Source organism: Pleuronectes platessa, chromosome 2 (genome assembly GCF_947347685.1).
Source record: "Pleuronectes platessa chromosome 2, fPlePla1.1, whole genome shotgun sequence".
Lineage (NCBI taxonomy): Eukaryota > Metazoa > Chordata > Actinopteri > Pleuronectiformes > Pleuronectidae > Pleuronectes > Pleuronectes platessa.
Genome location: NC_070627.1, coordinates 10276498 through 10292395, shown reverse-complemented (window position 1 = coordinate 10292395; position 15898 = coordinate 10276498). Strand labels below are relative to the sequence as shown.

The 15898-nt window shown below is 41.4% G+C and overlaps 1 protein-coding gene and 1 long non-coding RNA gene across 2 annotated transcripts; both read right to left on the bottom strand.

Moving 5' to 3' along the window:
• Positions 1 to 1301: 1301 nt before the first annotated feature.
• Positions 1302 to 3617, bottom strand: LOC128458612 (uncharacterized). Its single transcript, XR_008342039.1, has 3 exons — positions 3306 to 3617; positions 3158 to 3226; positions 1302 to 2022 (listed from the first exon to the last, which is right to left on the bottom strand). It is a non-coding gene; the product is annotated as an uncharacterized LOC128458612 (long non-coding RNA).
• Positions 3618 to 9240: 5623 nt separating this feature from the next.
• Positions 9241 to 14525, bottom strand: alas1 (aminolevulinate, delta-, synthase 1). Its single transcript, XM_053411472.1, has 11 exons — positions 14352 to 14525; positions 13119 to 13349; positions 12860 to 13024; positions 12613 to 12759; positions 12211 to 12430; positions 11508 to 11692; positions 11162 to 11341; positions 10883 to 11047; positions 10054 to 10322; positions 9749 to 9911; positions 9241 to 9575 (listed from the first exon to the last, which is right to left on the bottom strand). Exons 2-11 carry the CDS (start codon positions 13324 to 13326, stop codon positions 9415 to 9417), a joined length of 1863 nt encoding a protein of 620 aa, XP_053267447.1. The 5' UTR covers positions 13327 to 13349; positions 14352 to 14525; the 3' UTR covers positions 9241 to 9414.
• Between the last annotated feature and the right edge of the window lie 1373 nt (positions 14526 to 15898).

Genomic DNA, 15898 nt, shown 5'->3' with positions numbered 1-15898 from the left:
CAGTTGTAATTCACTCAAAAAAAGGATCAAATCTGTTTGCTTGTGCAGCATATGCCCTTTCTTTAACTTAATCCCCTGTGGGTCTTTTCCATTGTAGGGATGTTTTGTTACATATCCAACAGTTCACACAACACAAATAGGTCAACCTCCTTCGCCCGTATTTGTGTACTATGACAGACTGTGAGCTAACAGGTTGTTTTCATGTTATCTTCACACCTAGTCATGTCTGTTTACTGGATACATTTACAGGAACAAGCTGCATCTGCTAACAATCTAGAAAATACTTTCTACGTTCTTTACATATTTACTTCAGAGTACCTTGAGGCCTTCAGCAGATGATTTTTACAAAACCTACCAGACTTGTTCTGACCTGCTGACACATTTTCTCAGAATCATAATTACTTCCTCAACCTATTTTAAACTAATTGTATGTGAGTAAGGGTTCACATCATTTGTTACTTCTTGAAGGTGTTAATTCTTATTCAACCCAAGTGTCTGACATTCTCAAACATATAATTATCATTACCGGTTTTGGCTTTAATCAATACAATTGCCTGGAAGAAATAAAATTATAATAATGAAAAATAAAGCTATAACAGCCTCACACAGGTAATTACAGTAAAATAGACAGTGAACGCTTTACACTCTGCATGAGCCATGGCTTTAGGTTCTCTTGTTTCACAGTAACAGATAAGAAGTATAGATTCTTTTGATACACGACAGTAGAAAACATCATCATGCAAAGCAACGCGGCTGTATACAGTTGTTATACTGTTTGATCCCAGACTGTTCCCGTACCTGGTGCAAGTCTCATGAGATTTGCAGAACGTGCTTTGAAGGTTGAAATGATTCTGGTCAATAAATCAACACCTGTTGAATTTTTACTAATGATTGTTAATTGTTAATTGGAGAGGCGGTGGTCTAGTGGCAGAAACTTGGACTATGGGCAGAGAAGGTCTCTGGTTCGTCTCTGGTTCGACTCCACGGAGAGACAACAAAAGATGAACCTGAATTGATCTGTCCAAAAATCCAAGAGTCTCCCTACCCTGTCTAGTGCCCCTGAGCAAGGCACCTTACTCCCCCAACATCTGCTCCCCGAGCGCCGTACATGGCTGCTCACTGCTCTGTGTGTCCTGCACCATATGGGTCAAAAGCAGAAGTTAAATTTCCCTACCTGCATGAGTGTGTCTGTACATGTGTTTGGGACTAATAAATGCATCTTAATTACTCGTTTCCAGTAGACGATGAATGGAATAAGGAAGAGCAGGAGGAACGAGGAAGAGCAGGAAAACTAACTGGAATCTTGTCAACCACAATTTAATGATTCTGTGAATACACCCAGATTTCAGCTTTGCTCCATATCATGATGTGGAGGAAAGCCAAATTAAATCAGATCAAAATATTTTTATGAAACACAAAGTTGCAAGAAATTTGCACCATTGAGGTCCAGTATCAATTATGAAGGTTCCTCAATCCCCCATCAAGTGGCCTTGTCTTGTAGCAGGACCCTGTGTCAACAGCTTGTCAGTCAGATGCAATGATGACATCAAGAGACAAAATTAATTTCTGATAGTATGGCCAAACATAGTAAGGCAAGAGAAGACAAAATGGTGTTAAAACAAAGGTTGTCCTTATTACTGAGACTGAGGTAATGTTGTTCACTGGTAGTTCTTCAAACAACAACACATAATCAGTGTGAAACCGCGTTTGTCATATGAGTGTCTACTGATGACAGCATGTTGGCGATGAGGTGTGTGAGATAAAGTCTCACAAAACAGACTTTGACTCACACTCGTTGTGGTTTCTTGTGGAAAACTACAGATCTGCAGTGTTTGACAGCTGCATTGTAAGCAACAATAGCTTTGCATGTAATGGATAAGTTACGTGAGAGAAGAATTCGACAACATCCGTCTTCCACGATTGCTCAAAGGCAACTTCACCCTGTCAGCTCCTATAGAGCCAGACAAACGCAAAGAGGGAATTTCACTCCATTGTTCCACAGCGTTAGGTCACAAGTGTCGCCTGCAAGCACAACAATGAAATCTATTTTAGCTTCATTTTTCAAAGACAAAAGTGAAAGAACTCAAGAATGAGGAAATTCAAAGACTCGCAGATGCACTAAACTGCTCCGGATAGCTACAGACCTGCTGTTGCAGTGTTGTCTGTCACAACACAGCTTACTTCAGTGCTTGTGCAACACAAAAGGAAATGAACTTAAAAATAAAGTATACACTGTAGGTTTGTGTTCCCTACAGGCGCACAGCACTGTTGTTCAGTGCATGACCTTCTCCAACTGTGTTTTCAGTGCCATGAACACAGTTGGTATTGTCTAAGTTAAGTAATAAAGCATTGTTTTTCTTTTTCAGTGCTCAGGAAGGTCAAACAAAGCTTTTTGTCTGAAGGATGTGTGAAAATTGAAGCTGAGGATGACTCCAACACTCACAAGGTGAACATGATTGGACATGAAACAATTTTTGAATTTCAAGGAAACTAGGAAGAATATGAGCATCATTTGTTGTTTTTGTATTTTCAGCGGCCAGCTGTTAGACAGGATCATCCCCTTTTCCATGAAACTTGGTGGAGGGATGCAGTATGGGTCAGGGAAGAACTCATTACATTTAGGCGTGGATCTAGACAAGGGGGCCGACCCAGGCATTTTGTTTTCACTTTCTTTAACATTGTGAATTGGGGCGTTTTTCAACATTTTCATTGATTTATCAGAGAATAATTAATGGATCTTCATGAAGAGAATCGGGCATGTTTAGGGGCCTGATATTTATTGAGAATAAAAATCTGGGTCCAGTGAATTTAAATGTGGTTTTGAATCTTCCTGTTTTATTGATTCTGCTTTGTCGAGGTGAGAAGCAAAAACAATCTGTGACAAACTTTTAGGATCTATTTCTGATAAACATCAGTTGCATCACAGTCACACTGAATCCTTTCAGAATTTTGAAGATTTAGTTAGCAATATTATCTTCTTGTGCAAAAAAAACATAATACTGTGAAATGTACAACTGAATCATGAATGAATGATTTGTACTTTGAAGTTAGTTTGAGCATTTTCTCATTCCCACATCGAGAGCTGATGAAAGAAGTAAATACTGGCAGTGGAGACGCTGAACTTGTATAAATGTGCAGCCTAAGGGCGTCGCCTTACCAAGCAGGCATAGTAGGCGTTTCATTCCTGTTTTCCAGTAACAGATTCTTCCAACCTTTGTGAAGAATTCTGCGAAGGAATGGCGGAAGAACAGTACATGGAGATCAAAGCAGTAAAATTAAGTTATTCAATGATCCAACACACTCACCTGTGGCCTTGTTTGTTATGAGAGCAAAGGTCTCTCGCCAGATACCCTTCGCCTACATGGCATGGAAACAAGTCAGAACATGAAGAACGGTCGTGATCCTGCTGATATTTGTGATGCCTTCTCACCCACAGTGCTATCACAGGACCAACACAGATTACACTGGCCATGAAAGGACAATTTGTGAAATCAAACAAACACATTCATGATCATGCTATCCTCTGGTTTTGCTTGAGCGGCATTAGTTGTGTGACAGATTTGTTTTTTGAACTGATATTTTATCAGCAGGGCTTCTATGAAACACAGGAAGACCAGTGTGTTGCTTAGCCTGACCTTATCCAAGCCTCTGTTATGGTGTCACGCACATGTACGTACACTGTAAAACAATACGCCTGCTCTTTATGTCATTGAGAACACACAATCTAATACACAACGTATTGTTTTACCACTTTACTGACTGTGTGCAATAGGAGAAATGTCTTCACTCTCAGATTTCTCCCGCTTTTGTGAGTAAAATTTAAAAATTCCATAAACTTTTTCCAGTTATTAGTTCCTAAACTTTGTATGTGCATGAGTAAATACTATTGCCTTTTGTTCACCTAAATAAAACAGACGGGAATCGAACACAAGAAGCGTGAGGAGGAAGGTGTGGACTAAATAGTGAAAAGTTACCACAACTGTTGAGCAATAGTGTCAGTGACGGAGGTGGTGGCCTTTACCAGAGCTACATTGCTTTTACACATCCTTGTTCCTGGTGTGGCCTCAGACTGATGGGAAAAAGGTCTGACAACTACTACTACCATTAGAAATAATAACACAGACAGACTAATATACAATGTTATCTTTCAAAACATAAAAAAAGGTCCTTGACAAATAATAATAACAGATTACCTACTACTGGAAAATATGAAACTGAGAAGCAATAGCAGTTGTTTTTCTTTCTCTCAGGTTGGCCCTGTTTCGCCCTCATCTGTAACATGACCTTGTGAGTCTGTGGAGGTGTTCCTAAAGCAGGTCAGTGGACATGACAGGTCACAGAGGGAGAGGAATGTCCAGCTGGGGATTCTGGACACTGGCCCACTGTGTCCATGTCTTTGAGCGAGGAACGAGGCCAGCTTTAATCTCAAACCCTTAAATCTCTTTCTCTAGGACTGATTATCCAGCTTCAAGGCTTTACACTTATTATGGAACTAATTGGTAAAAGTTTATTTTATGGCTCTGTGATTTATGATATTTTCTATAGCCGTTTTTATAATAAGTTGCCATTCAAGAACTGTTGATTTGGTATCTACGGAAGAGGATTAGGGCCACTGTGGAAAAAACAAGTGAGTTCTGAGTTTAAACTCAGAATTCTGACTTTAAACTCAGAATTCTGAGAAAAAAGTCAGAATTCTGAGAAAAAAGTCAGAATTCTGAGTTTAAACTCAGAACTCACTTGTTTTTTCCACAGTGGCCCTAATCCTCTTCCGTAGGTATCAACTAGACATATATACATATATATATATATATATAAACATTTAATCCAACATGTCTAGAATTTGCCAACTTAAACGTCTGCTAAGCCCAACAGTCCCATTACATTCCACATCAAAACTGTCATGTTAATTTGGACGTAACTCTCAAACCGTTGTAGTCATAGGTTTCAAGTCCTATTTCTGCCCCCCATGAAACAACATTTACATCTGTTAAATTTTGATTTTTATTTGGATCTGGAGCAAATTTCACAATCGCACAGTTGATCTGTCTCCTAAACGTGCCTGATTAAAAAAAAAAAAATAACTATGAATTATTCCCTTGGAAATCGATGAAAAAGACAAAAAATATAAAATTGTATGGGTTCTTTCCGACCCATCATGCCTCCTTCCACCAAGGGTCATGGAAACCTGTCCAGTTGCGGTTGCATCATCTTGCTCACAAACAAAAACTAAAATAAATACTAACAAACAGACAGTGGTGATAACAACCAGGCTACGTACAAAAGACACAGATACATTCCTCTTTGAATCAATGATGCCAGTTGTCGGTGAACTTTGAAGGAAGCCTCACGTAATTAGTGCAACAGATAATTGTCATTCATTCCACACACATCAGGGTTGGGTTCATTGAGCAGCCAGAATTCTGAGTTTCATTCCTCTGTGGTCTCATGCCAATGAGGGAACTTCTGCTGCCACAAACAAAAAGATTTGCAGTAAATAAACAAAGCTTATCACTGTAGTTGTGTGTTGCCCACATACAGTCCATGGCTGCACCCAGTAAATACTGCATGTTGCACGCATTTGGTATCAGTTGTTTGATGAGTAAGTTATGATCAAACAAGGCTGTAAAGTGAGAATGTATTGTGTTGCTGTAACTTTTTAACCTGCTGTTATCATTACGTGCATCAAATTGGAGTTTCCGGGAAATTTGTCTTTCCCGTTTCTTAAACAGGAAGTCTTAATTACAGCTCTCCGGGGGTTTTTCATTCCTCTCTGCAGTGTTGCGAGAACCAACATGTCTCTTGTGATCTTTTCTTTTTTCTTCACAACAGATTGTAATTGTGCAACTGTCAGTGCAATAACCCCTTGTCCTCGGTGCTCAATGTCAACACATTTACACATGCAAGGACAAATTATTCAGTGCTCTCAGCTTTACACTGGGCTGCCATGTCATGTAATAAATTGTATAGTTTTAATTGATATTCAACTAATTTACCTTTAATGCAGTGGCTTAGGTTCTAATGCAACAGGAATAAATGAAGCTTTAATACATTTAATAGCCTACATCAGCGTATAGATGACTGATAATTGTGCGTGTCCCCACAATCAAACTATTCATGGCCGCTCAGTGTGCAGCTTTGAATATGAATGGAGTTTGTGCTGTAAACAGGCACCTTTTGGTACAATAATAATATTTTATAACTCATAAACTGTACAGCACATCATTTGATCGTTGTGCAAAAATGTTAATGTTAAGATTCAAATAGTTTCTGTGCTGTATGTACATGGTGAATTACAAACACAATCAGAAGGCCGGGGCCTCCATAGTCTTTAATGCTTTATAGAAACACAAGGTTACACAGCTTCTGTAACACTAGCACTGTCCTCGTGTATCCTTCTGGTGCGTTTTCTACTATGCATATGACTGCACGCAATTTGGTCAGACACATGCCCTCCTCACCTCCCAAACTAGTCAGTCACGTGGTAGCATTCCAGGAGGCCTCAAGGACCTGCACTTATCTGGACCCTGACGGCTGCACCCACGCAGATAAAGAGAGATGAGGTCAGTGCCAAAGAAAACTGAAGCACGAGACCGGATAGAATTACTATTCCTATTCAAATAAAACCTCATTGAGTAGATAGCTATAGCAGTATATTAATTCAACAGTCGTATCTATTTAGATAAAGCCATGAAAGTAATTTATTAAATCATTGAAAAGCAGAAATGATGTTAAGTTTACCCTCTGCATCACTGTCTTTTTGTATTTTATGTAATTTTCTTATTGTCTGTTTGTCTCTGTCAAACTCTCCTGCAGCTATTTTTAAGCTATCAAATGTAGAGCTAAGGTTACTGATCCCAATAAAGAAACGCCTCCCTGTGCTTCTTTGAAAACCACAGGGGGAACACAGAGGGATGAGACACTAATGTTACATTTCAAACTAAATTCATTTTGAAAGATGACTCTGCAAACCTCATAAGGGATGAATTGTTTTCCAGACCCAGCTGCGACCAGGGTTACTCCCTGAGGAATGTTTAAATCCTTGAGATGAACAAATTAAATCATTTTTTAATCAGATTCATTCGGCACCAGAGAACTACAAAGACACAAAATGACAGGGACACAGGCAGAGAATTCATCCATTTTACATATTGTGTGTTCATGATGTTTGCGTGTGTGTGCGTCTGCTAAATGTACAGTGGAGCCTCGTTAAATGTCATCTGTTTGTCTCTGTGTAATGAGGAAGTGACCTTTCTAAAAGAGACTTCAATCTTTCAATCAGTCGAGCTGCACGGCTAATTTCTCAGTAGCCAGGGGCTGTTTCCTTCTGCCTGCAACACAGGACAGTTGGTTGCTGAGGCCTGGTTCCTTCTGTGCTACAAATAAATAAAGACACTACAGCCACACCCGCTATCTCTCAGAAAACGTGGATTCAGTTTTGGAACAGATCTAGAACTAGCCCTCGGTAGTTGTACCTCTACCACAGCGCAGACTGGGATCGAACTGCTGACCTAGAAAAGGTTTATCATCATTATCATTATTATTATAAATATTACTTTCATTAATTCTACAGTATGAATGCTTGTTTATTGCACAACCAAACAACTGTTTCAGCCATGGCGACTGCATTTGTCGTTAAATGTGTTGAATCTTGTTTTTAAATGCAGGCATTATACACATGGGTTTATTTTGATGTATCAATGTGTGGAGGAGTGGTGTGAGTCACATAGCTGAGAGTATACAAATAGCTGAGGAGTCAATTAACCGGATGATACTGCGTTAGTGCTACTCTGCTGTACACATTCACACTGCTGTATTTTGAAAATACAAGTGTGACACGGTTGAATCGGACTATTTATACAAATTACACACTGCAGCCTTACTGTTGAACCAGAGTGTAGAGGTCTTCACAGTGTTGGATTTTGCCTTGTTTTGTTTGCATGTTCCTCTAATATGAAACATGTTTGTGTAGTAGTTTTGGTTATCAATAAAAGCATCAATTAATGTAGGCAAGCAGGTGAAGCATCATCTTTTCCTGTTCTTACACTACGATATAAATCCCCCGAAAGTGTTGTGATGTTAATGACAGGTCACACATTAGAAGAGTCATCTGAAAAGCAGAAGTCACCTCATTTACACAAAACATTTGCAAGTATTAGTCTCACTTCCATTTTCACAGCAGTTCTGAGGCAACTGTGGCTTTATTACGACAGCTGATCGGAATTATGCAAACTCATGGTACCGGTGTGTGATCTGAATGAATAAGAGCTGATAGGAGCGAGAGACAAAACAATCAGTTTGTCCGCGTGGTGGGGGACGGGGAGCCTGGTGTGGTTTCATGCCCAAACACACTGTTGATGGCGAACATGAGCCTTCTGAGTCGCTGTGAGGCTTAAGTGGATCTGGAGGATGTGAGCTTGCTTGGCTGTGAACAGCGGAGCCTTTAATATTGTGGATCTGAGTCATATTAAGTGTCATAGCTGCATTTATGTCACTCCTGTCTGAATTTAAAGGACAGTGGGTTAGTAGGTCTCCTTCAGACTCAAACAATTTTAACCTGTTCGTTCTGGATTAATATTGTGTTGTGTTTCCGAAGGTTGTATAGCATGTATCTAAGAAAAATGATAAAACTTTGTCGGTCAGTCCCTTTCAAATCTAACTTTGATGTGTAGTAATATGCAAGCCTAGATATTAATTCATTTGATTACAATCCCTGAATGTGTGTCAGAACTTTTCCAAATGGATTCATTGGAAATTTGCTACAAACGACATTATTGTTTGTTATCAAAAGCGAACAATCTTTTGTAATGTCCCACAGGCACAAGTGGGCCAGTGGATCAGAATTATTTGGGTGACCAACAGACTGTGACACCGTTTGTGCCGAGTCGGACAAATTGTTTTGACCTATTTTTGTAGTTTTCAAACAATCTCCAGTAAGTAGTCAATCTGTCAGCATCAGTAGCTTTGTTGTGATATGTTCATAACATCATTAACCCAGTAGAGGATAATTACATCAATTATCTACAATCATCTGAACTCATTTTATTATTAGCCTCAGCTAGGTTACCTTCCACCATCTTAAATACATGTCACTAACATCAACCAGTGGTAGGTCTAAAGAACCTCAGCGGTAGAAGATACACCACCTCGTATTATATTCTTTTCATGGTTCCTCATCAACTCTGCTAGGTTACATTTGCTTTTTAAAACTTGAGAAAAAAGAAGAAAAACCACCACACAGAATTTTCTATTTTTCTAATGATTTATTTGGGGTATATAGACCATCTGAACATAGAATATTTTAAATAATGTGTGTAGGAGGACATCCCATAGATAATTAATACATTCTATGACAGTGACAGAGGAATGGGTAATGTGTGTATATGTGCCGTCTCGAGTCAGCGGTGGCGAGCATGGTTACCCACAGGCTGAGATGGGGTGGCTGAGCCCGTTGAAGTAAGACTTTTCTCGCTCGCTCATCACCTCAAAGTGCAGCGGCTGCTGACAGAAGGTGCACTCTGCCGAGGAGTGGGGCTTCAGCGGCAGACCCGCCTCCTTCCATGTGTCCACCAGCCTCTCTGAGGAGGGGAGCGGAGAAGAAGGGAGGTTAATATAACATCAAGATCAAGCTACAGGTACTATTAAAAAAACAGGACCATAACTATAAAGCTAACTTTATGCCATTGCAAATTAACATGTGGTTACATTTCTGAATACGTTTGATATCAACAAAATTAAAACACCATCTTACCAACAAAGAATTTCATCATCTCAGGAGTGTGGTGAGGTGTTGGTGCGATACGCAAGAGCTCCTCTCCCCTGGCAACGGTGGGATAGTTGATGGCCTGCACGTAGATGTTGTGACGACTCATCATGATGTCACACACTTCGCTGTTTTTCTCTGCGTCTGACACCTGAAAATTACAATAAAACAAATAGAATAATGAGGCTGGGGGCATTTTGAAGACACACAAATTAAATCTTCATAATTGTTATAAATTTAAATGTGGCTCTGTCTACAAGATCGATTGGGCCCTAGATTTCCTAAAGAATTACCCGGACGGGGATGATGTGGCTGGGGCAGTGCACCACGGGCAGCCCAGAGTCCATCAGCATCTGTCTGAGCAGCTTGACGTTACGCTGGTGTTTGCGCCTCAGACTGCGACCCTCTTCCCCCTTGAGGACCTGGATGGACTCCCGGGCTCCCGCTAACAGCATCGGCGGCAGAGAGGTGGTGAAGATGAAACCGGCGGCGAAGGAACGCACCATGTCAACCAGGGATGAGGTGCTCGCGATGTACCCGCCCACACAGCCGAAAGCCTTGCCTGGAAGAGGACATGACATAAAAAAGGTGGTTATCATTTGATTTTGAAGGAACAGCCCTACAAACATGGGTTTCTATCCCTCAAACTATGATCCTTGAAGAGGTCACTGTAGTGGTCCTTGTCAAAATCGCCCACTCTGATCCTACACCCCAGATCTGTGAAATGGCTGCTGCAGAAGTACAAGCGCTGTGGAGCTCTCAGTCAGACATAATTGTCCCCTCAGCTTGAAAGACACAGCGACAGCGGGTAATTCAATAAGTGAACAACAAAAGCCCACAGTCTCCTAGCAACAACAGAGCTGCTCCAGCTTCTTTAAGCCCTCTGGCATAATGGGTGACACAGCTGACTCCTGTTACAGTGACGGAACAAACATCTACTGGATTTCTGTGAGCATCTTTCTTTGGTAAATAGAAATATATGAATATAGAACACTTTATAACACTAGATTTATGCACGTTCACCATTAGATATGGTTCTGTAACATTTGAGGTCGGCTTGACAGTCAAAAAGATTCATATAATACAACGAGTTATCTAATTGAGTAGAGATTAAATGCTGACCTAGTGTTCCTGATACGATATCGATCTTGTGCATGACGCCATCTCGGTCTCCGATGCCCCCCCCCCTGGGTCCGTACAGGCCCACAGCGTGAACCTCGTCTACGAACGTGATGGCACCGAACTCGTGGGCCACGTCGCACATCTCCTCCAGCGAGCACACAGCGCCTGTATTACAGAAGGAGGGTCAAAGAGAGAAAGTTATAAAAAGGAAATCCCCATCTCTAACATTTATCAACAACCAGGTTTTGTTGACAAAATAGATCAACATCTGAAACTCACCATCCATGGAGTGGACGGTCTCAAAGGCCACGATCTTCGGTTTGGAGGGATCTCCCTTCTGCAGCATCTTTCTCAGATCGGCGACATCGTTGTGGCGGAAAATAAATTTCTTAGCACCGCTGTTCCTGATTCCCATGATCATTGAGGCATGGTTGCCTGCGTCGGAGTAGATCTCACAACCTAAAACAGATCAAAGTAGAGAGAGCTGGTGAGAATGGTAAATGTTTTTAAAGGGTTTGCATAGCTTTGACCATTTCAATAATAGATGACAACCATTATTTAGATCAATATTTTGGGGAATGTCTGCTTTATTGTACAACAAACACTTTGGAATAAAAAAATTTACCAGGCAACATCTTGGCGAGGGTGAAGAGAGTAGAGTCATTGGCCACAAAGCAGGAGGTGAAGAGCAGAGCAGCGTCCTTATTGTGGAGGTCAGCCAGTTCTTGTTCCAGCTCCACATGGAATTTACTGGTCCCAGAGATGTTCCTGGTGCCTCCGGCCCCCGACCCGTGTTTTCGTAAAGTGTCCCTGGAGATGGGAAGAACAAACAATTGTTTTTGACCCGTTTTTCAGAGGAATCACTGGGAAAATTGGTTCACACATTAAAGTCAGATGTAGATTTGAGATAAGGGTACCTAGTGGGAAATATCAAATAGAATAGCACAGGAGATGCTGAGTAATTGACACCACAATTAAAGAAAAGGAGTCACGGCTGCAGAGGGAATACGATCTGAACAAGCTCAAACAAGCAAAGAGAAAAACAAAACACCTTCACTTGGGCCTTTGGGGTTTAGATGTGAACTAAGGCCAAGTAACATTGTAAACCCCACAAACAACAGACACCGGGTGTCAGGTTGTATTTAATTATTAGGTGCTGTGTCTCCTTTATCAGGTTCTTTCCATTGGCACTCTCAGTGGGACATAAGGTACAAAAGCAACAGGTTTTTCCATTACATGTCAGCCCATCTGAACCCAAGGGACTGCTTCAGGTGTATTTACCTGCATCTCAAACACAAACAACCCGCCCCCCCATCCCAAATACTCACATTATCGACTGCACGACCCGAGGGTGTCGACTCATGCCCAGGTAGTCGTTGCTGCACCACACAGACACCTCCCTCTTTTCCGCTAGAGAGTCAGTGAAGTTGTCGGCCATGGGGAACTCGCTGGCCAGACGATTCACGGTCTTAAACACGCGATACGTGTGGTCGCTCTTCTTCTCCTCAATCTTCTTCTCGAAGAATTCATCGTAGTGGAAGGGGGACACTGTGAGAACGGGAAACAAAAGTTTTATTGGGTGAAGAAATGGCTAACAGCTGTGGCAAGTATGACCACAGTCTTGGAGTGGTTTCAGTAAGTAAACGTCCCGGCCTTTCAAACTGGTTTGTCAGGTCTGTGTCAATACCTTTCCATTAGAATATTGTAAAACAACCTTAAAAAGAACTTACGACTTCCTGGCAAGTTGTCCTGCAGCAAGTGGGAGACCCTTTTAGGTCTCTGTTTCAAAAGAGACTTCATTATGTCAGCCTGCTCCCCTCCCATGCCCTGAATGCTGCTGGCCAAGGACGGCTTCTTCAGCTGGGAAGGGGAAACCTCTGGAAATGGCAAAGAGAGGAAAAACAGAATAGCATTGAATACTAGGGGAAATACTGGGTAAGAAACGGAATAATCGAATCAATTCCAAACAACTCTTACCTTTCTGGACAGTGCGGACTTCCTGAACATCCTCTTGGTACTCCATGCCCACCTGGCGGACCACACTGCTGTTTTTCTGGCCCATCTCAGCAGCCAGGAAAGGGCATTTGGAGGCCACGGCTTGGCCTTGGGGGGGCATAGGGTGACCAGCAGGCCGGCTGGAGCCTGCAAACCAAGGGATAGTTAAGACCTGAGGTGTATCTAAACTGACAACCTAATAACAATATAATAGCCAGCAATAACTCATCTTAATTAATACCTTCAACAGCAGACATGGTGTCGTCAGACCTGTGGTTGGAGGAGGATGAGCAGAGGGCCCGTACCATCGCCGGAGCCATAGGCTTTGAGGCCAGCTCCATCATGATGGGGCATCGCTGGGCATACACCACCAGAGACGACTTGGACTGCTGGAGAAAAGCCTGGGGCACACGAGCCAAGAACGGACAGCGACGCACAATGACATCCATAGTCGGGAGGATTGTCCAGAGATCTGAATGAGATAGTAGTGGGATTATTAAAAAGTAGTAAAAAGTACTTCCTTAAAGTTCAAAGTTTACAGAGTATTCCCTTATATTAAACTGTGCTAAAGAAAAGCAGATAGCAATTGAGAAATTTGATCTGAAATTTTGATATGCATTATGGGAATATCATCCAACCTATTGATAATAAATCCTGATTAATGCATTTTCTGAACAGTTCCATGGTTTAGGGAGTATCAGGTTTCGGCCACGTATCCATTCCCACATGAAATACTACTTTACGCAACAAGTGTTTGATCATTCCAAGTAGCAGGCACGTAAGAGCTCAAGAATGATTGCGTAAAACAATCTTTCGAGGCTTACATATGACCCTGTTATCCCCCTTCACCAAGTTGGACCCAGGGCCACACATTCCTCGACAGAGTAATCACTCGCGTACATTTTTCCAATCTCAAGTTATGGGGAAACGTTCGAGGACAAGTAACAAAAAACACGTAGACACACAGTTACCAGTTTAACCCCTTTGAACAAGAGCCAATACGAAAACCAGAGAGCGCGAGACTCCTTTTAAATTCATATTTACCGATTTCCTTCCACTAATTCGAGCCATGGGTTCACCATGTAACTGTATCCTTATGTCATCCTCACGACCAAAGGTGTGAATCCCATCCACACAACAACAACAGAGGCATTGAGAGCAGATCACTCGCTGTGGTTATAAAAAGCTGAGAAATATCAGTCACGTTCACCAGCGACTCGGCTCTGACGCACAGTTACGCACAAGGAGGACAGCAGTCACGATTCGTGTCTTTTTACCAACATGGAGAGCCATTCAAAAAAATGTACATTACATGTTTTGGCCAAATCGTTTTTTCTTTAACGCAAACTCTGGTGGAAGATGAGCCCGAAGCTTAGCTCGTCTCCTCGGGCTTCACCTTAGCTCGGCTGCTAGCATTAGCTCCGGAAGCTAAAATCAGAAGTGGAGATGAAGCGGTGGTTAAGAGGGGACTCACCAGTAGAAGGATCAAATCGTCTCGGGGCTGCTTATCGGTCGTGTAGCGGTGAAGATGGCAGCAGCTGATCGGAGGTGTTATAACCACAGACTCGGGTGTGGTGGGCGTGAGGAGCAGGTGAGGCTGCTTCGTTATCCTGCACTGAGGACGAACGAAGGGGACCAGGACGCGCGTGCGCTTATAAAGGCTTGGTTACCAAACCCGAGTCTCGCGAGACTCCCGTTCGCGTGAGTCACAGGCCCACGCACAGGGTGGGACGGACGACACCGGTCATTCCAGTTCAGTTAAAAGTAAAGGTCAATTCAGGTCAGGTGAATTATTAAACAATAAAATAAACAATTTACAAAAACACGGCACATATGAAAGAACACACAGGAATAAATCAATTCTTAAAACCTGTTTTTATACACTTGCTTTCATGTGATGTTATTGTTTTCTTTTACTATTGCTTGTATGGGTTCAAGTTTTCATAGCTCTATATTTATACATTTAAATTGGACACCATTTCTTTCAGACCACCTAAACGTGGTGGTCTGGTCTCCTTATCACATCGCATCCTGCTGATTGTTATTTGTCTTATGTTTACATTTCTTGCTCTGCTGTCAAAGCACTTGGTTGACTCAGTTATTTTTAAGTCCTATATAAATAAAGGTTATTTTTATTATTATAATAATAAATATAACTCTTCATGCTATCATTGTTAACGCTTTGAAAAAAACATTTTGAAAACAGCACAAGCTGCTGCAGACTTCCCTGTTTTTTTTTTAAACAAGGTGATAATTGGAATAAATGTATCGTTTGACTCTTTGCTGAAGGTTGTAAATCGTGGTTTTTAGTCATTCTTTATTAATAATTGGAGTAATTAAAGCCCCCCCCCTCCATGATTAATATAAGTGGACAGAAACTACATTTCACAATCCTCCAACACTGTATTACCTGAGCATGTGAGACCTCAGGTGTTGAAACAGAGTCACTGAAGCTTAATGAGCTGGTTCTTGATCACAGGCAGTACAATGTGTGACGATATCAAACTCTCTATATATTGGAAGACTAAGCCTATATGCATCTACACTATCGTTATGGAACTAACAATATAAGATTCATTATTTATTATTAAACTCACTATGCATTAACAGAGTAGAGACAGCTTCCGTTTTATAAGTTATGCCCAGTAAAAACTGCTTAAATTAATGGAGTCTGACATAGTGGCCCTGCAATAAATGCTACTTTTTGGGGGGTTTGTGTGTGTGTTTGTGATGGCCGCACCAGCAACCACACACTGACATTCCGAAACATGGTGGTAACTTCTTGATTTCTAATTTGCTTAGTTGTTTGTTTTTGCACACGCACCCACTTCATAAATAAAATAACTGGACAAATTTTGATTTCATACAACATACTTTTATTTGTTTAATATTTTCTTTTTGTGATAATTAATTGCGTTTTCTTTGAGTTACCAGTTCCTGGGGGATTGTTTCTGGAGTCATCTGGCCATTCAGCAAAAGGAGACCCAGCTGCAGCAGACCAACTTAAATGGCTTTGAGTCC

Bases quoted from the DNA above. Each gene is read 5' to 3' on its own strand.
- alas1 (XM_053411472.1), bottom strand. From the start codon at position 13,326: ATGGATGTCATTGTGCGTCGCTGTCCGTTCTTGGCTCGTGTGCCCCAG. The intron at 12,760-12,859 runs GTAAGAGTTGTT...TGCCATTTCCAG, and splicing joins AGTCCGCACTGTCCAGAAAG to AGGTTTCCCCTTCCCAGCTG. The intron at 9,912-10,053 runs GTAATTCTTTAG...TGTAATTTTCAG, and splicing joins GCCACATCATCCCCGTCCGG to GTGTCAGACGCAGAGAAAAA.